This window comes from Kogia breviceps, chromosome 15 (assembly GCF_026419965.1).
Source record: "Kogia breviceps isolate mKogBre1 chromosome 15, mKogBre1 haplotype 1, whole genome shotgun sequence".
NCBI classification, from domain to species: domain Eukaryota; kingdom Metazoa; phylum Chordata; class Mammalia; order Artiodactyla; family Physeteridae; genus Kogia; species Kogia breviceps.
This window is the reverse complement of record NC_081324.1, coordinates 26,242,225-26,262,988: the sequence shown is the minus strand read 5'-3', so window position 1 is coordinate 26,262,988 and position 20,764 is coordinate 26,242,225. Positions and strand designations below refer to the sequence as shown.

Here is a 20,764-nt window from a genome sequence, read left to right as displayed (position 1 = left end):
AGTATCTCAAACACAGGGAATTTGTCTTTGGTATCTCTGCATCTTTTGTACTACAGAGACAAGAAAGCTAAAAACTACAATTCTCAGCCTCCCTTGTAGCTAGGGTCCTTGAAGCAATTTAGGTTCAACAATCTGTAGCATGAGACTGAGTCAGAGTCATGTTCTAGAAGAATGACAAAGCTCAAGGTATTGTTTTGCTGGTGCAGAATGTGGCAGAGGTGGCATGGCTCTTGGAAATTGTAGTGGTGGCAGCACCTTTGCGATTATATCAGAGGCAGCAGCTTCCACGGTGGCCCAATTTCACAAGGCAGTCTGCAGAGACATTCCTGGAAGCTAGCCTAGAGTCTTTCTTCAGCTTTCCCAATGATTCTGTGCTATCTCTACCCTTAATAAATCCCTTTCTGCTTTAGCTAAAATGGATTCTGTTATCTGCAACTAAGAACAAGGTGTCAGCCTGGGGCTACAAAAAAGCCCATGACCTTGGCTCCAACTCATGTCGTTTTTCCAGTCACATAACAGTAAGTGAGGTCTGGTGTCTTATCACAAAGATCATCATTTGCAACCAGAGCCAGTGACACGAAGCCCTTTGGAATCCACTGGGTCATCTGAAGCCATGATCTCAGGATGCTACTAAGAAAAGCTCCAGATTATAATGATGCTGAAGATTATTAAGAGGAGGCTTATCCTAGCGTTCTCAGGGACAGGAGGGACACTTGCAGACACATCTAGGATATGCCTCTAAACCAGCTGTGTGGCTCTGGGTAAATCACTTCCCCTCTCTGGGCCTCTTTTTTCTCCTCCTAAAAATAATCTGAACGAGGTGGTATCTAAAGTCCCACCCAGCACTTAAATACAATCCCTAAGGTTCCCTCAGTTTTTCCCACTTACTAACCAAGCCAGAACAATACTATGAATTAATGATCCACAAACAGGAGAAAGAAACCGTCAAAGGAAGTTAAAACCAAGCAGCAGCACCTCCCTTTGATCAGCCAGCCCCTCCATTGCCTTCACAAGGCCGTCCTGGCCTTACCTCTGCCAGCCTCCACTCAGTCTTCCTTTTTCCTGAATCCCCAACATCACTCATATCACATCAGTAGGCAGTTCAATGATTCCAAATGGTCTTGTGTGGTGTGTTTAGTGGCTATTAGGTGGAAAGGATTTCGGAATAAGGTTCACATCCTTCTTTGCCCCTTATTAGCCACCTTAGGCCCATCACTTTCCTGAGCCTTAGTTTCTTCATTTGCAAAGTCAGCATTAAAAATGCACTACACTTGTGACAGGGCTGAGAGAAGATATTGATGAGAATTTCAGAGAAAGCACTAGTACAGTGCCGGGCACACAGGAAGTGCCCAAGGCATGTCCATTTCCCTTCTTTCCCTTTCTCCTGCCCTTAAAGGGCAAGAGCTGCCAGTGGATGCCCAGGGAGTCAGAGACATGCTTAGAGTCCCTCAGCTAGTTGATGGCGGAGCTGAGTCAGAGATGAAGAACTCAGGAAGTTCTCCACCATCTGGATTGGCTGCCATCGTCCTTTTGCTGCTATTAGTAAACCTCTCCCCTACCACCCTGAGGACAAAGCCCACGTTGAATTCTGCTTGGATGTGGGGATGTCCCTCATCACCCATTTCTGCTGCAGACTCCATAGATTAACTACGTGTTTCTGATGCTTTGACATCTGGGGCCTTGCTGGCCCTGGAGAGACTGCCTCTCCTAGAACTAGTCAATTCCTAGAGATGGCAAACCCCACGAGCACACCTTTCATATGCAAACCAAGCAATCCAGAGCTCATTCTCCACCACCACCACCGCCTCCTCCTTCTCTCACACTTAGGGCCACTTATCCTCCTGTCCTAATCACCCCAAGGCCAGCTGCCAAACAACTAGAGACAGCCCTCTGCCCCAGAGCTCACTGAAATTATCCACACTAGCCAATCCTAAGTCTGCTGACCCTGCCGCACCCATTCCTTCCGTCTAGGCTTTGCCTAGATGGCTCTTGCCCACGTCTCCCCTTCACTCCTCCTGTTTCTTGACTGACTCTGGTGCCTCCTGGGTGGTCCTACATGGCATGGTGTGCTTCCTGTAAATATAAAAACCTCTTCCTTCGTGACAGTCAGTTCCACGTCTGTGTGTCTTACCACACGTGAGGATAACAAATCCCAGGTACTCTGAAAACACTCCATGTGGTACCTCAGCCACGCCATCAAAATCACTCCAGGCCTGGGTCTAAAGCCTAGCGCTCCATCTGAAAAATGGAGCTAATAGCCCTTGCTTCTTTCTCCAGCATGTCTGGGCTTTGCTTTTGGGAGGCTGTGCTACTCCATCTCAGTCTTTAAAGACGAACGACTGGAGGAAATAAGACTGCAAGAAGCATTGCCACACGGGTCCCCCCTCGATTCTGCTTCTGACAGGGGGCCCAAGGACGGCATTCTGGAGGAAGCCATAGAAATCCCTTTTTGGTCTGGATACTGACCATGATGCAGACATCAAAAATGATGCTTAAATTTTTGTGTGTAATGGGAAGATGCTCATGATAATGTGGAGTGCAAAAAGCAAGTTACAAAAGTATGATCTCCAAAAAGAGCTATATATACATATGTGAACACATGGGAAAAGGGAAGGACTGTAACAAGATATTAATAGTAGGTTTCTCCCATAATTCAAAAAGAATCATGTACCACAATGTTCATTGCAGCTCTGTTTACAATAGCCAGGACATGGAAGCAACCTAAGTGTCCATCAACAGATGAATGGATAAAGAAGCTGTGGCTCATATATACAGTGGAATATTACTCAGCCATAAAAAGAAATGAAACTGAGTTATTTGTAGTGAGGTGGATGGACCTGGAGTCTGTCATACAGAGTGAAGTAAGTCAGAAGGAGAAAAACAAATACCGTATGCTAACGCATATATATGGAATCTTTAAAAAAATGGTTATGAAGAACCTAGGGGCAGGACAGGAATAAAGACACAGATGTAGAGAATGGACTTGAGGACACAGGCAGGGGGAAGGGTAAGCTGGGACAAAGTGAGAGAGTGGCATGGACTAATATATACTACCAAGTGTAAAATAGCTAGTGGGAAGCAGCCGCATAGCACAGGGAGATCAGCTCTGTGCTCTGTGACCACCTAGAGGGGTGGGACAGGGAGGGTGGGAGGGAGACGCAAGAGGGAGGAGATAGGGGATATATGTATACATATAACTGATTCACTTTGTTATAAAGCAGAAACTAACACATCATTGTAAAGCAATTATACTCCAATAAAGATTTTTTTTAAAAAATAGTTGGTTTCTCTGAGTAATGGGATTATGAATGATTCAAAAAACACTTTTCTATATTTTTATAAGTTTTCTCTTACTATTGGAAACCACTAACAAATGCTCCTTTAAGTCATGGATCTCTCTCTAAATAGCTCAAGCTTTCCCTTGAGCTGCTAGAAGACTGAGAGCAGCAGTTTCTCCAACTTCCTCAACTCCATTAGCCTCTCAAGGTGAGTTTGTCACTGTCTCTTCTTTCAATTCTGGAAAGTTGATCTCTACCCACCTCAAAGGGGAGGGGACACTGACACCACATTCGGGCACCTCACAGGTATAAATAGTCCCAGCCGCTCAGATGAGGAGCCCAGCTCATCTCAGATGCCACTTGGCTTCGGGCAGCCAAGTCCAATGCTGGTGCCAGGCTGCATCCATCCTGCCCCCGTCTCTGTGCCCTCAGGAGTGTGGGGGGCATAGCTGGGCAGCGCTGGCTGCCTGATCAGCAGGCGAGAGCCCCTACTAAGCGAGAAGACAAATGAAGACGTGACGGCAACGGTTCTGAATATTGGTTCCCCTCCTCCCACGCAGGCTTGGGCTCCCGCTTGGAAGGCTGAGGAGGCCGCGTTTCAGCATGCCCAGGATCCCGTGTACAGAGTCTGGCTCTGTCATTCCTCCCAGCCCCTCCACATGAGCCTGCCCCACAGAGGGCTCCTCTGTTCACCTGATCCCACCTCCAGAGCTCCTTCGGGACCGTGGGATCTTCCTGAGGGGCCATAATACTTTGAGACCCAGAAGCCACTGGCTGGTACAAGATGAACCCCATGCATTCAGCTTTCTATCTAATATGCCGCTTCATCCCCAGATACTAATGCTATTCAAGAAAACAGGAACCCAGGGCAGTCCTTGTGTCATGCAAGAGCACACCTGTTGGACCTCCACCAGCCCCAGGAGTAGGGAAGCTGCCCCAGCTCAGCAATCTGAAACCCTGGGCCCCTGTCAAGCCTGGTGCAGAGTCTCAGAGAACCACAGAGTGGTTTATTTATTCCACACTGGGTAGGAACAGTGTGGCTATGGCACCTCTGTGTGAATTAGGAAAAAGCACCTTTTTCTCCACATGCCAGGCACATGGCTTGTCAAATGAGAGTGAGCTGGATTTCAACTCCACTTGGCTAGATACTTTTGTGCAGTGCCCACCTTGCACAACTGTATGTGGTAGCCTGATACTAGATCCTTAACTTGGCCTCCCTTAGTCCTCCCAACAGCCCTAAAAGGCAGGCATCACTGCCCCGGTTTACACCAGAGACTCAGGCTACAAGAGGTAAAGTAACTTGCCCAGGGTTCTTCAGCCAGTGGATGGAGGCACTAAAAAAAGGAACCTCACACTTTCAAGAGCCCAGAACCCATGTCCTTAGTCACCTCAGTGCAGCCCGTCTCCCTGACTGGTATAAGCCACGGTCATTTGAGAGCTTCTCAGTAAGCAGCCCCCTCCCCTTCCCAAGGCCAACAGCCCTTCAGTGAGCTCAGTGCTATTTTAGAGCAGAACAGCTGCCATCTTGAGATACCATACTAACCGTGAGGGCAAACACACAGCAATCAAAGTCTGAAAATTACAGCCTGACACACAAAGGACTGGAATGTCTTCTCAGATGGGTGCAGGGAGAGGCAAGAAGGGCTTGGCTGTTAACAATAGCAGGTCACAGCTGCCAGGACACACTGCCCCTCCTGGGTGGTGGGGGGACCTGACTCAGACCCCTGCGTGGACCAGGGCCCTCTCTGGACCAGTGTCTCTTCCTTTGTCCACAGGAATCCCCAGAGCTATTTTGAGAAATCAGAACTGAAAGCTACATAGCCTGAAGCTCTGAGCGCAACCCTGGATTGTATTGTGATTAATCTGCTTCCATTGTGAACCTCAGTGGAGTGTTATTCCTGGCACGGGTTAGGGGGAGGGTCAGGGGCAAAGCCTCATGCTGACACTCCTCCTCCCCAACCAGCAGCTCTGCAGGGCCCCAGATCCAGTATCTAGCACATTCCCTGCAAGAGTACATACATGGCAGCCTTATTTTCTGGGCCAGACCAGGGAGCCCTAAAAAGCTCCTCTTTGTAAAATTCGGCTCAGCAGCCTGGAGCCATCATGGGTCTAAAGTAGCTCTGGTCAATCTTCTATGCACATATTGTCACACAGCTCTTGGTGGCTTTGACTACCATCCCCAAGTGCCCAAGCCAAGAGCTGCTCCCTGGTAGCCCCCACCCACTTCATCTCCCCACCAGTCTCGCCACTCCTCCTTCCTTAGGAGTCCTCTTCTCTCTCCCAGGGACAGGGACGTGAGTCAGTCTTTCCTCTCTGGCTGGAATACTCTTCCTCGCTGCATGTTCTTAGTTACAACCTGCCCATCCATCAGAGGTCAGCCCAGGTGTCAGCTTCCTTTGGCAGCCTTCCCTGCCCTCCCTCCCCTGTGCCTACAACCCCTGGGCACACCTCCAGCCCAATCCTGTTATACCAGATTACGTGCAACTCTTCTGTTGCCTGTCTGTACCCCTCCATGGACAGCTTTTCCCCTCTTTCACTCACCAAAGACTTACCGATCCACTACCATGCGCCAGGTACTGTTTGAGGCCAGGATACAGCGATGACCAAACCAGACAAAAGCCCCACCCTCGTGGACTTCCGTCAGAAAAGACAAAATATTAATTCAGCATAGGGCCAAGTAGTGATGAGCTCTATAAAAGTAAAGCAGGACAGGGGATGGGAGGGTGCCTGGAAGCGTTATGGGAGGCCAAAGAAGGCTGCAGGACAGCAGCAGCAGTGTGGCCGGGGTAGAGGGGCTGGTGGGAAGTGAGAGGACTCGAGGTCAAAGAGGTGAGCAAAGACAGGTCAAGTTGGCCTCATGGGCCACCCAGCACAGCAGAGCATCCAAGCAGGGGAATATCATGGTCTGATTTAAAAGTTCCCCTCCAGCTGCTGTAGAGAGAATGGCCTGTAAAGAGAGAGAAGTAACATGGAGACAGGAAATGATTGCAGCATGAGAAGATGGTGGGTTGCAGAGGAGGTGGGGAGGAGACAGACCAGGAAAGAGGTTAGGGGAAGAACCAGTAGGACATTCTGAAGGCAACTTTTAGAAAGGGAAAGAGAAAGAGAAAAATCAACAGTAAATCCCAGAATTTTAGCTTGGACAGCTAGTTGGATCACAGAGCCATTGAAGAAGGTGGGAATGATGGAGACAAATAGGTTTGGGTGTCAATCAAAGGTTCCTGGGCCATGTTAAGCTTGCAATGACTCTCATACACCCAAGAGGAGATCGGGTAGGCAGTCAGATACACACGTCTGCTGCCCAGTGAGGAGGTCAGGCTGGAGATACACATCCCAGGGTCAAGGGACAAAGAACTCAATAAGATCTCCAGGACAGAGAGCAAACATAAGAGAGAAGAAGGCAGAGGATGGGCCTGCGGTCAGCTCTGACATTCAGCTGGTGGCAGGGGAGAAAGAGCCAGCAAAGGAGACCGAAAAGTAAGTCCTGTGGGACGAAGGAAAACCGGGAGAGCCCGATGACGTGGACGCACAGAGCAGAGAGCATTTCTAGGACAAACAGGTCAGCTCCATCCAACGCTAACAGAGGTTAAGGAAGAGGGGCATGGAGAAGGCCCCACTGATCTAGCAACTAGGAGGTCATCAGTGACCTTGAGAAGAACAGATTTGGGGGAGCAGGGAGGCAAAAGCCCCACTGGTGTGGGTTGATACAAGGCCAGAAGTAGGAGAAGCTGGAGGCGGAGACTGTGGAGGCTCAACGTGAAGGAGTGAGTGTATGCAGTGAGCTGAATGTGTCTCCCCCCAAAATTCATATGCTGAATCCTAACGCCCAAGGTGATGGTATCAGGAGGTGGGGCCTTTGGGAGGTAATGAGGTCACGAGGGTGGAGCCCCCATGAATGGGATTAGTGCCCTTATAAAAGGGGCTCCAGAGAGCTCTCTAGCCCCTTCTACCATGTGAGGACAGAACAAGAAGATGACAGTCTGACACCCAGAAGAGGGGCCTCACCAGAACCGGACCATGCTGGTGCCCATGCAGGCTCAGACTTCCAGCCTCCAGAACTGTGAAAAATAAATCTCTGTTTATGAGCCTCCTGGCCTGTGGTATTTCATTATAGCAGCCTGCACTGACTAAGATAGTGAGCATATGCAGAGATGGCCGTGGGTAAGGTGGAGAGACTGGGATTCCCTGAAGTGTGAAGGAAAAGCCGCATGAAGAAGAATACACTGAAGTGTTCTGTGAGGCTTCAAAAGGTAAACCTAGGAGCTCCAGCTGAGCGTGAGGGAGGGAAGGTTTTCAGTCCACCCAGGGAAGCCTGCGGTGGAAGACAGCCTCTTTGCGAGGCTCTGGGAGCCCCATTGCCCACTGTCCCACAGACCTCATGGCCATTGAAGAAGGTGGTGTGGGCTATGCATGGCTACACAGAGTTGACAGCTGGACGACCCTGGTGTCTTACCTTCTGAGCATCCCCTAAACTGATCACCAGGTGGATGCTGGTCCTCTCGGCCAGACCCCAGATCCCTTGTCCTTTCCATTCTCACTCCTTTCTGCGGCCTCCTGTCTGTGCTAAGTGACTGGTATAAAATTCCTGATGACGGTCCAGGAGGCAGGAAGCACGGAGCTGTGAAGAAGGAGAGGAGGGAGAACAGGCCACAGAAGCGAGGAACAGAGGGTTTGAGGAGCTGGCGTGGGGTGAGGAAGGGGTGAGGCCGCAATCACCTGATGTGGAAACCAGGCCCCGAGAGGGAGCACCTCCTGCCAGCTGTGAGCCCACCCAGGGGACTCCACCAGTGACTTCGAGGTGGTAGTTTCACAGAGGAGGAAACTGAGGCACAGGAAGGATCATGTAAGTGGTTATTTGCCCAGGACACTCAATTCAGACTAAACTAAGGGCCTCAAAGCTCATGGAACGGCACCACCCGAGGAGTCTCAGGGCACCTTCACAGTCAGCTTCTTCTGTCTGTGTGCCGCCAGAGGCCCACATTGGGTGTGTGGGAGGAAAGGAGGAAGCAGCGCCATCTTGGATGGAGCCCAAGAGTTCCGGCTATTTATTTATTTATGTCCTTTTCTGCAGAAGTGAAAATTGACCAGAAAGGCTTATGCTAACCCAGCCTGCACCCACAATGCAAGCGTGCAGACCCCACCCCTCACAGCTGTCACCACACCTGTAAGTCCACCATGGAGAAGTCTTTCCCTTGGGCTAACCCTGCCACCAAGGGCTCCTCTTTGAAATCCAGGACCCCCAGGGGCAGATGGAAAGAAGCATTTTTCAGGGATAACAATCAAGAAAACGTGAAGCACAGAGGCTGGGGGTGGAGGGTGGGTGGACACAGAATATAAAAAGTGGGAAACAGGAGAGGAAGGGATGAAAGACCCTAAAGATGGTCTTGCCTCTAGCGCTAACGACAATACTCGAAGAAGATATGCGCGTAATCACCTACTTAGATCAATATGGCCATTTTACTCCGGTCTAACAGCCAGGAGCTGAGGGTAGGAACAGGCGGTCTGAGAGGACTCGGCAAGGAGAAACGAGGGGACCCAACCCAACCCAACCTTGGATGTCTGTCCACAGCCCAGAAAGAAGAATCCCTCCGTCGTGCATGGCCCACTAGTGCTAGGACTCAGAGTCACACTGCATGGGGTGTGTTCCAGCTGCTCCACCCACCACACCTGGAAGTGGGGACTCAGTTCCTCCTCTGTAACATGGGGGCAATGACAGTACCCACCTCAAAGCTCTGAGCGTGAGGATTAACTGCAATAATACATATCAGGCGCCCAGCACCATGCCTGGCACACAGCCAGCCCCCAGCAGCACTCGGCCACAGGCATCACCCATCCACATCCAAGCCAAGTCTAGCCCCTCCATGGAAGCGCCTCTGACTTCTACACTAGGCTCCTGGAGCACTTGTATCGCACAATTTATTCCTTAATTATACACTGTCTTGAAACAATTAGGGAGCAATTCAATATAGCATCATAAAGTGCTAAATTGAATTCAGTCTAGTTCCTTCCAGCTCTGAAATATGACGATTAGGCACAACACAGACCTTGACCCAGAGAGAAAAGCACTAGCCTTGACACTTACTTGGCCTGCTGTTCTGCGGAGCAAAGAGGCTCTTGTGTCACCAGTTTGGGGACTGCCCTTTACTCCTGTGGCTGGTGCTACCTTCCTCTGTAGAAAGTCCCCAGCACCCCAGTCAGAAGCCCAGCAGCACAGGGAAAATGCTGTCCCGGGAACAGACAGCTTGGGTAGGCAGCAGTCTGAGCCAGCTCTGCCCTAGACCTCAGAGAGAAGTGTTCCTTGAGCTGTCTTTGCAAGCCTTCTCCTGCCATCCGTCTCGGACCAGGGGGCCAAGGCTGCGTGCACCCTGGGGGGAGGGGCTGATGAAGCCAGCCAGCCAGGCCGCCTGTGGGCTGTGTCTGAAGCTATCGTGTCGGGAGGGCCCTGAAGTTGCATGCACAGGCAGTCCAGCCCCGTTCCCCAGGGTAGGAGGCTCCTCGAGGTTTGGGGAACGCCCGAGCAAACACAGAGTGGTTCGTGTGCACTTGCTGGAGAGTTCTCTGCCTGCGTAATGATAGAAATAGCCCTCTGTGCAGACACATCTTAGAGTGAACATAGAGTGAAAGGGGCTATCAGGGAAGGCTTCAAGGAGGAGGCCTAGTGGGAGGTGGATCCTGGCAGGAGGACAAGGACTGGGATATGGAGCAGGACCCATTTGGCAGAAGTTGAGTGAAGCCTTTTGAGCTGTGGCTACAAGCCAGGCTGAGAGTCAGCACCTAGGGGACTCCTGCCTCAGCTGCCCTCGGCCCTTGTGCCTGGGGGACCTCTCCTTGGGATGTCCTGAGGCAGCGGAGGCAACGCTGCCTATCCACTTTGCAGGACAGACGGGTGCTGTGCCTCCCCTGCCCTCCAGGCGGTCACTGGTCTTTCAGGCAGCTGGCCAGGCTGGCGAGGTCAAAGCAGTGAGCTGACAGGAAAAGTGCCCTCCCTCCCCATCCCCTCCCCTATCTACCCTTTCCAGAATCACCATGCGCCGTGGTGGGGGTGGTTCGGGGGGGATGTAGTTCTCAGTCAGTTATTGCAAAAGTACATCATCTGCCTTCATTGCCTTCTATTTTTCTACATACCCCTCCCCCATGATCAGTTTCCCCTTTCCCACCCTGCCACCCAGAACTCTCAGACTTCCTTACTACCTGCTTTTCTCAAGAGAAAAAGTTCTCTGGTCATTCCAAACTGTGAATGAGTTTATGATTCCAAAGTGTTTCCCTTTCCCAGGGATTAATCTTCAAAGACAGTGCCAGAAGACAAGGTTTAATCCAAAGGAATAAATCTCTAAGGAAGAATTCCAGGACACAGACATCGAAGTTTGCGTTCTTAACAATAGTCTTTACTATGTTCTTGCTTAATGCATTCTTTTATTCAATTAACATTTATTGAGCCATTGCCATACTGGGTGCTAAACATTCAAAGATGGAGAAGCACAATCACTGTCTAGATGGGGAGACAGAAACATAAACACATAATTGGAACACGATGAGAACTGTCTTCAAAGACCTTCCTGCTTGTTCAAAGCACCCACTTAAATAGAAGCCTTGGCTGATTAACAGTTATTCCTATCTGTTCACTAAAGCAGTTCTCCTAGGGATGCTTATTGGACGCTTTCAGATCTAGACTTGAAATCCATAAAGCTATATGTCAATGTATATTTTGTAACTCATACACTTTCCAGTTGGGTCTGGACTTCCCCCAGCTCATGTCCAAAGTGAGGACACGGCCACAGCCTTTATGAGCACCATCTGGCCTGGATTTCCTTTGCGGTCCTGTTTGGTGTGTTCCAGACCGATCATTTGGACCCGCTCCTTCTCCTTCTGGCTCCTGGTTGAGTATTCAATTTATGAGTCATTGCTTTTTTTGCCCCTCTTTATCCTCTGTTATAAATGGCACCTCCTGACTTCCCTTCCAACAGTGTGAATAAAAAATGACATCAGGTGTCCCACTCTTCAACATACCACACAGCTACGGATAGCAAAATACGGCATACGCTGAATTATTCAGTAGGGGAACAATACCACAAAGCTCATCCCATATTCCAGGCACAGAGAGCTGTCCGCTGGGATGATGCACTTTCACTCTGCAGAGCCCTTTTCACAGTGTCATTAGGTCCTCCCCCAAGCCCTGCACGTCTGCTGCCAGGAGCTGTCCTGCCCATTTTAAAGAAGGCAGAAGCTGCTCCCACACCAAAGAATCACCAACGTACAGGTCAGTTCGAATTACGTTAACCAGTATTTTCTACACGTGTGAAATACATTACTGTGTTTTCTCACATATGTGGAGAGTTTGAGGGTCAACTGGAAATTGGGATATGAGTTGGGAGTGTCCCAGAAGAACTTGAAATGTGTGGCCATCACATTTATTCAGTGGCTAAGGAAGCTCTTGGTCAAATGGCGGCTCTCTGGAAGGAAATCAACTCAATTGGTAACAATGTTGAATAAAGGGCACCTGACAGATGCCAGAGGTGTCTCTGGCCCTGAGGGACCCCAGGAGACAGGGAAGGGAAGGCTGGCCTGAGTTGCTGATAGAGGGAGAGAGGATAAAGGGGACGGGAGATGAGAGGGAGGAGGAGAGAGGCAGAACACAGGGACTGAGAAAGAAAAGTGGACAAAGAAAGGGCGACAGGAAGAAAGGGAGAGGAGAGACTAGGTGGGGTGAGATAGGCAGAGAAATTAGAGACAAGATTGCAGGAAAAGGGCAGAAAGAACTAGGGGAAAAGTTAGGCAGGAGGAAAAGTTAGAATTCGTGCAGCCCCTGCCCAGGACATCTGCCCAGAATGGCTCCCAGGGGCCTGCTCTGTCTTGCTCAGTTTGTTAGCGCCTTCTAGCCAAAACCTCGCGGTGAGCCCTTCAAGGAGTCCTTCCCAGGGAGACACCTGAAGACTTATCTAGACCACCCCCCATCTGTGTGGGCGGGTCACACAGCAGAAGGACCAACATTGGAGGCTCGACATATGGAATGGACAACTCTGGACTTGTCAGTCTCACTGGGTGACATCCCAGGGGCCAAGCGGCTGGCCAGGGCTCCCACCACGCATATGTGGAAAGAACTGGGCTCCTAAAAGGCCAGAATAGGACCCTGATCCCAGGCCACGGCCCGAGGCCGCCCACCACACCCCAAGGCCTGTCTATGGACACCTCCCCAAACAGCTTCTGACACTGGAGCCACATCTTTTCTTTTTCAAAGCATCGAACAAAATCATATGTATTGAGGTCCCTGAAAAACATACTACTTCTCCTCTGCAGGGTCGATTTGATGTTTTGGTGTCAAAATTAACAGCAATGAAAACTCAGGCCTCTTTCCCGGGGAAATTGATCTGAAAGTTAGCGCATACTTATAAATGCAAAAATTAAGGAAAAGAACAACTTAGCCCCAGGAAACCCTTAGCTGGGAAGTTGCAGCCACACCCCGCTCCACGCAGAGAGAGCATCCGGTCTTATCAGAAAAATTCCCCACAATGCTCCCCCCTGCACCCCTCCCCCACCGCAATGAGTGTGCCCCACCTGAGAATATTCCATTTTCATTCATTCTACAAATAGTTCCTGAATTCCTACTCCTGAATACAGAGTGCCCTTAATTACTTATTTAACTCCAAACACTACAGCCGATCAAGAAGAAATACCCAAGGGATGGTATGAATGTCAATTCTCAGCATCGTATCTTTTTAAAAAAATTAATTTATGTATTTATTTTTGGCTGAGTTGGGTTTTCGTTGTTGCGTGCGGGCTTTCTCTAGTTGCAGGGAGCCGGGGCTACTCTTCGTTGCAGTGCACGGGCTACTCATTGTGGTGGCTTCTCTTTTTGCGGAGCACGGGCTCTAGGCACGTGGGCTTCAGTAGTTGCAGCACACAGGCTCAGTAGTTGTGGCGCGCGGGCTTAGTTGCTCCGCGGCATGTGGGATCTTCCCGGACCAGGGCTCCAACCCATGTCCCCTGCATGGGCAGGCGAATTCTTAACCATTCCTCCACCAGGGAAGCCCTCAGCATCGTATCTTGATAAAAACGTTCTTCCCCAGCCAAGGTCAGCCTCACAGGTGGGCAAAGTAGGGTTGGCCTGTGCAGTGGGATTTCAGAGGAACAAGGAGACCACGACCCTCACCCACCCTGATTTCACCCCCCACAAACCTACACACACCTGTGGCCTGGTATCCGGAAGCCTTGCAGCAGGGGTGGAACGTTGCCCCCATCTCAAATGGAGGATGGAGACCCAGACTCCCTCTCCAGCCCCCATCCCAGCCCCCACCCCAAAAGAGAGGGGCCCAGAAGTCCCTGCTTTGTTCTGGCTGGGTCCTAGCCCTCACCCCTCCTGTCCAAGCAGACAAGGCAGGATCTCAAAGTGAGCTCTGAGCCACTGTGCTGAGACTGCTTCTTGCCTGAGGGCAGCCCTGGGGGGTAGGCCATGGGGCAGGGGGTGCAGAGTCACCCCGGGATGAGCTTTCCCCTTCCCTGGTCGTTCGCCGGGGTCTGTACCTGGAGCTGGAGTCACTGCCACTCTGCACTTCTGGGTCATCCATGACATTAAAGAGCCCCGTCCAATTGGCCAGCTGGTCACCATTCTGCCAACCAAACTGGAGACCTCTGGCAAGAGAACGAGGCAGTCGGCAGTCATGTTCACGTGTTGGGTAAGCCCATCACCAGAGAGTCACCTTCTGGCGTGTGCCACGCGACACCTCGCCTTGACCGCGCCTTGTGGAGACGAGAGGGATGTTCACCCAGGAGGATGACGGTAATAAATCAGCCCTTTACAGTGTTCTCTGCTCGTCTACATCCGTGCCCTTACTTCACCTTTACGGGCAGGGTAGGGTTACACATTGTACACGCAGGGAACCTGAGGCTTAGCGAGATCAAGGTCGCAGAGCTCCCCTACCCCTTCTGGTGCAGCCTTCAATTCCACCTCTAGAGACTCACACCAGAAGAGCTCCAGCTCGCCAGCTCTTTGCCTTCCCCAGAGGTCCCACACACGGCAAAGCGTTTAATGAAATCTAGTTTTCCAACTCATAAGGACATGCCTCCCGGTTGAAGATGATGGACTCAACACACATGGTTCTCTTCGCTCCCTCCCCCAGCCTGATTGAAAAGACAGCAAAGGCATAACAAAGGCGTGAGCATGGATGGAGAGGAGTAGCGGGGGGGTGGGGGGGCAGTGACGACATTTTGGAAGATGCAAAGCAGATGAGTAATTCTTAGGCCAGAGACAGTGGAGCCCTGACCGCCTGTAAGAAGTAAATCTATTCTCCGCGCAGGACGCAGGAAGGCTCGGGAATTCACAGGCGCGCCGGGGCCACTGAAGGTGGGCTTGCGGAACGGAGCCCCGGGCAGTAGAGCTGCTTCAGGTTTATAAGGAGCGTTAAACAATCCCCACCTCCATACACCCAAGTCCCCTGCCTTAAGCCCAAGCAGTCCGGGCCTTCTGCCTGCCCACCCTGCAGACGGCACTCTTCGTATACTGAGATACTAGGCTAAAAACAGCTGGGCTGACCTGGAAGTCAGCTTACTGAGCACACCCCGTCCCAGCCACCCTGCACCCAAAGGTCTGGGCATGGGTGGGTTTCCCGGAGGGAACCTGACCAAGTCAAAAGAGAAGGAAGGCTACAGAGGAAAGGGCTGCTGCCGCCCCATCAGTCTGACACTGCTGACCTTTGGGGCTGCACAGTCCTTGCTGTGGGGCTGTCCTGTGATCCTCTGGGGAGCAGCACCCCTGGTCTCTACTCTCTGAGGCCAGCAGGTCCTCATCCTCCACCCTCCTGCTGTGATGACCAAAACTGTCTCCAGACATCGCCAAGTGTCCCCTGCTGAGACAATCGACCCCATTAAGAACCACTGCCCACAACACGGAGCTCCAGTGCACCTTCTAGAGACTGGCTGGCCCTTAAATGTGAATTTTAAAGTCCCGTTAAAGACCCTGGTACGTGGGGTAAACTTTAACCTTTAAGTAGAGAGTAAAGCAAACAAAAATAAAACAGTTAACCCCCTAAAAATAAAGCCCTCTAATAAAGTCTCTACACTAAGGGAAATGGGGCGGCGACAGTGGTTGGAGCTGGGCTCTGGTCCACCCGGATCAGCCACTAATGAGCTGAGTGACCTCAGTGAAGTCTCTACATCTCTCTAGGCTTCTATTCCCATCTTTCAAGCTGGGAGAACTGTCCCGATGTCTCCAAAGTCCTTGACCGAAAGTTTTACAGGGCTGAGCTGTGACCTCAATGGCAAGACCAGGTCACCTCCCGCCTGCGAGGCTGCCCCACTTCCAGCCAGACGTTGGGCGGAGGACGCCCTTGGGGTCCCGGAATCAGACGGCTGCACACATGAGGTGCTCAATCGATGCTTTTGCCAAGTGACTCCGATTCTCTTCTCACACTCTTCAGCCTCCTCAGCAGAGCGGAGCTGGCCTGGGAGAGGAATAGGTACAACTCACAGGACAGAGCCCGAAGCCACAGCAAAATGCCCGTCCAGTTCTTAGTGTTCAGGGAACAGCAGCGTTCCACTTGGTTCTGGCTCAAGTTCTTTATATATTTATCTATTCATAATATAAATAGTATATATGTTTAATATCTAAATCTATCTTATATGCATTTATAAATATATTGTAAACATCTATAATATAAATACCTTTATTTATTTATCTGTTATGTTTCCTTTCAAAGAGATATTTCGAGGTAATATTGCAAGGTATTTCTTAGAGAGAAATTGGGTTTGGTTTACCAGGAAGGGAAACATTTACTGAGCCCCTACAGTGAACCAGGCCCTTCACATACATCATCTCTATTCCAACAACAGGCTAATGTGGTGAGTCCCATTTTTTGCACTTATAGGTGATGACATGTGCAGCTCAGAGAGGTTTAGTAACTTGCCCAAGGCCACAAGGCTAACAAGTGGCCAACCTAAGGTTTAAACCCAGCACTTTCTGGCTTTCTGACTGTAAAAACCTTTACTCCTAAAAGCTTGTACCAGACTGTCTATAGGCCAAGAAAACAGTAGTATTTCCACCTGCGATTTTGAAAATTAGCTGGTTCACAAGCATATTCAAGCAATTCCCAGCCTAGCTCTCAGCTAGGAAACTCACAGGCTCCTTAGAGACAGTACGGCCAGCGAGACTTGTGTCCACCAAGTGCACGAGGGGTCAGCCAGAAGCACTCTCACTCTCCCACCCAAACTGGTCCCTGTGAGACCCGGGTGTCCCTTCACAAGACAGTCCTCCCAGGTTTGTAGAAGTGACAGACTACTATGAAGATATCAATTATTACAATATTTAGCAGGAACTATGACACAGAAAGGTGTGCATAATAAATTCAGTGAAAAATGCAAGTTATAAAAGGGGATAGGCATTAATGATCCCATTTTTGTAGGGTTTTAAACCATAAAGCTGGTTATCTTTGAAAGAGAGGATTCAGGTTTATTCCTTCTTTCAGTTTAGCAACATTTTCTAATTTATCTCCAAAAAACCTGATTGTGTAATTTTCAAGCCCAATATATTTTACACAGTACCTTGAATTCTATTCCTGAGCTAAGTGTAAGAATTGTCCATTATTAGCCAACGAAACACCAGTGAGGAAAAGGTACGTGGAGATATGAAGGAGGATAACAAAGGAAAAAGAAGCTTTATTCACTCATTCATTCAACAAAAATTTATTGAGCATCTACTCTGTGCCAGCAACTGTGCCGGGGCCTGGGTCAGGACCCCAAGGTGAACAAACTCATGTTTTCTCAATGCTTACCCTACAGCTCCGGTGATTACACAAACACACATGAAAATAATCAGCAAACAAGATAAAAAATATTAGCAATCAAGTGCTACAAAGGGTGCTCTGTTTTTTATGTCTAATTTATTTTAAAAGAGAGGAAAAGATTTGAAATACGTAGGGCAGAATGTTAACATGTGTTAACATTGATAAGTCACAGTGGTGACCACGTGGTTGATTGTCACATTGTTCTCCATCTTCTTCTCAATTCGTTCATGATAAAAATGGGTTAAAATAATTTTTTAAAAGCAAAGTGCAGGGGCTTCCCTGGTGGCGCAGTGGTTGAGAGTCCGCCTGCCGATGCAGGAGACACGGGTTCGTGCCCCGGTCCGGGAAGATCCCACATGCTGCGGAGCGGCTGGGCCCGTGAGCCATGGCCGCTGAGCCTGCGCGTCCGGAGCCTGTGCTCCGCCACGGGAGAGGCCACGATAGTGAGAGGCCCGCGTACCGCAAAAAAAAAAAAAAAAAAAAAAAAGCAAAGTGCAGAACTGAAATTACTAACAGGACTTGGAGTCGGTGCAGGGAACCGCCTGGGCGGCGGCAGCCTCGAGAAATCTTTGCACCTTGCTGGTGAAACTACCATGAAACGTTGCCTTAAACCTGGGGAAATGCGACATGTAAAGAATTATTTAAACTGAGTTATTCAAGACTAGATTCAGGTATTTTAAGGGCCTGAGCACTGAAAAGCTTAGGGTGCCACTTCACACCTTGTACTTACTTAAAAGTTCTGTGACTGTTAAAATTCAAATAGCTCCGGTCTAGATTTTCTGATTATGAAATCTGTGATAGGCTCACTGAGGCTCAGCTTTACTCTGTTGTCACTGACAACAGCCCAGCTTAGCTAGGTCTCCTGCTGTGTAACCCACAGTCATGTCTGTTAACCCCTGACTCTCATGGCAGTAATTCCTGCAGCCGTCAGAGGGTAGCAAAAGCAGCCCAGGCTTCCCAGAGTCAACTACCAGGGGGAGTTTCAGGGCAAAAGACAAAATCATACATTGGAGAAGTAATTTAAAAACAGACAGAAGTGCCCATGAGAGTGGCATTACCTCCATTGATAATATCCTCCAAAATTATGAAGGGTTACTAAGATGTATGGCAGTGAGTTAAAAAATATTATGTTCCAGGGAATTCCTGGCAGTCGAGTGGTTAGGACTTTGCGCTTTCACGGCTGGGGCCCTGGGTTCGATCCCTGGTCGGGGAACTAAGATCCCACAAGCTGCAGAGCACAGCAAAAAATAAATATATATATATGGTCCAGGCACCGTGATAGGTTTTTCTTATTTTGAATCCTCCCAACAGCTTGGAGATAGGTATTATTATCCCCCCATTTCACAAATGAGGAAATTGAGGCTCATAGATTAGATACATAATCTGCCCAGAACCTAGAAGGAGCAGAGAAAGTATTCAAGTCCATGTCTGATCCCAAGGCCCTTGCTTCCTCCTCCCCTTTTGTCCCCATGCTTTACACACACACACACACACACACACACACACACACACACACACACACACACACAGACACACACACACACACGACTTTTCTAATATCCAATATTCTACAAAAAGATTTTACTGAAGTATAGTTGATGTACAATGTTATATAAGTTTCAGGCGTACAACATAGTGATTCACCATTTTTAAAGGTTATATTCCATTTACAATTATTATAAAATATTGGCTGTGTTCCCTGTGTTGTACAATATACCCTTGTAGCTTATTTTATACATAATAGTTTGTACCTCTTAATCCCCTACCCCTATCTTGCCTCTCCTCTCCTCCCCTCCCCACTGGTAACCACTAGTTTGTCCTCTATATCTGTGAGTCTATTTTTGTTTTGTTATATTCACCAGTTTGTTTTATTTTTTAGCTTCCACACATAAGTGATATCATACGGTATCTGTCATTATCCAATGTTTTTAACTATTTATAAATTTATATTACTATTATTATTTTAAGTATTAGAGCTGCTGCCTTTGCCGTCCATCATTTAGTGATAATATTTTTATGTAAAACAAACCATAGACTATAGTAAACTGAAGGAGCTTGCTTAAATATTCTCTGAGATCCTCCCCCATTTTGATGGGAGATCCAGCGTCACAGACTTCTAACCTGGGACTTCAGCACTGGAGGAGGCCAGTGGACATGGCTTATGGGGGGGGGGGGTGTTGCATCCATAGCGCTCCATTCACAGTGTGTGGGTAACTGCACCACCTGCCTTTGCATACAGCAGGCCCTGGGGCCAAGTGTCAGGAAATGCCCCCTCAGATGTCGGAATCACCAGGAACATTGAGCCAAAACAGGCTGAATCCGTGGGGTGCAGGGCACTGGGCATTGTGGACACTTGGGTTTCCTTGGGAAATCGCACCCCTGATGCCAGAGCCCAGGACTCCAGGCGCTGGGTGCCCAACCCAGTGGGGCACTGGGCCTGCAGCCCAGATCACGCAAAGGCTGGCCGAGTGCCTGCGGATGAAATAGCATCCGCATCCTGTCCTCACAAGCCACCTCCAAGGAAGGCCGTGCCTCCTCGGGCTCTGCAGGGGGAGACTGAAGCCACTGTCATTTCTACATTCCCCAGGCCAGTAGAGGATGGGAAGGCACCAACCTCCGAGCCTCATCTCCAGTCTTCATGCACTCCTACGCTCCCTCAGAGCTGGCTCCCTGAGAACCATGCCAGCAGCACTCCTCCTCTGTTCCAGAACCTTCCAAGAATCCCCATCGCCAAAGGACAAGTTCCAAACCCTCAACTCAGGGGCCCTTCCGGCAGCTGCCTGCAGCTTTGCCTGCAGCCTCGTGATCCACCATATGGCATTTCAACTCTCACGCCTTTGCCCTTGGCATTCCCACTCACCCTCAGCCCATCCCCCACTTACTTGAGTCCCACCCAAACTTCAAAGTCCAGCTGAAGTGTCTTCTCCTCCCTGAGCCCCCTGGCCCAGTCAGCACTCTCTCATAAGCCTTTCGGCACCACACATTCGGCCCTGAGTCACTGGTCCCCTCTGCCTGCCTCTCTGTATGTCGTCCCTACATATGCCTGTAGTCCTTTCTAGAGAAGAGACGTGTATATAAACCTGATGTAAAATTGTCTTACCCAAGATCCCTTAAGCAAGCAGAGTGGGGAAAAGGGGCCGACTCGGTACCTTTAGGTTCTAGAACTCCAGGATCCTGAATCCCACCCTCTCCAGGGTCCCTCTTGAGGAAAATTAGAGCAGGAGGTTTTCACGTCCCAGGAAAGAGGAAGAAACAAGGTGGGGTGGGGGGACACACTCCACATGGCTCACTGGGTCCAGCCCTCCTGGGGTGGGTAGAGGGGTTGTAGACACAGAGGTGTTTCTAAACTCTCACCCTCCCAGGCAGGGAGAGGCTGGATTTGAAGGGCAACCGGCTAGGGGCCTGAACTGGCCTGGGGTGGGGTGTGAGGGGACCAGAAAAGCAGAGCAGAGGAGGCAGGGCCAGGGCTCAGCCACGTTCCACGTGCAGTGCCCACCTCAGAAACCGCCAGTTCCCAGTTCTCAGACACTGGAATGGCCCAACTGCGGGCCAGCCTTTGGTGGGATATCGGGCAGCGGCAGCAGTTTGACAAGGGAGACATTCCTGGGTGAGAAGGCGTTCCCTCCCAGTCACACGTGCCTGCAGCTGCCTCATTCCTGCCTCCAACGATTCCCGGATAGAGATACCCCCGGAGCTCACCTCCTTTTGCTAACT

General features: G+C 49.9%; 1 protein-coding gene across 3 annotated transcripts in view; it reads right to left on the bottom strand.

Moving 5' to 3' along the window:
* The window catches only part of ST8SIA5 (ST8 alpha-N-acetyl-neuraminide alpha-2,8-sialyltransferase 5), a 78,643-nt gene that overhangs the window by 33,806 nt on the left and 24,073 nt on the right, over positions 1–20,764 (bottom strand). The window contains exon 2 of one of the 3 annotated variants that reach the window (XM_059041003.2): positions 13,797–13,904. The exons of the other annotated variants lie outside the window; for them this stretch is intronic. Coding sequence (XP_058896986.1) covers positions 13,797–13,904 — 108 coding nt within the window. The remainder of the gene's footprint in view (positions 1–13,796; positions 13,905–20,764) is intronic. 3 annotated transcript variants of the gene reach the window in all.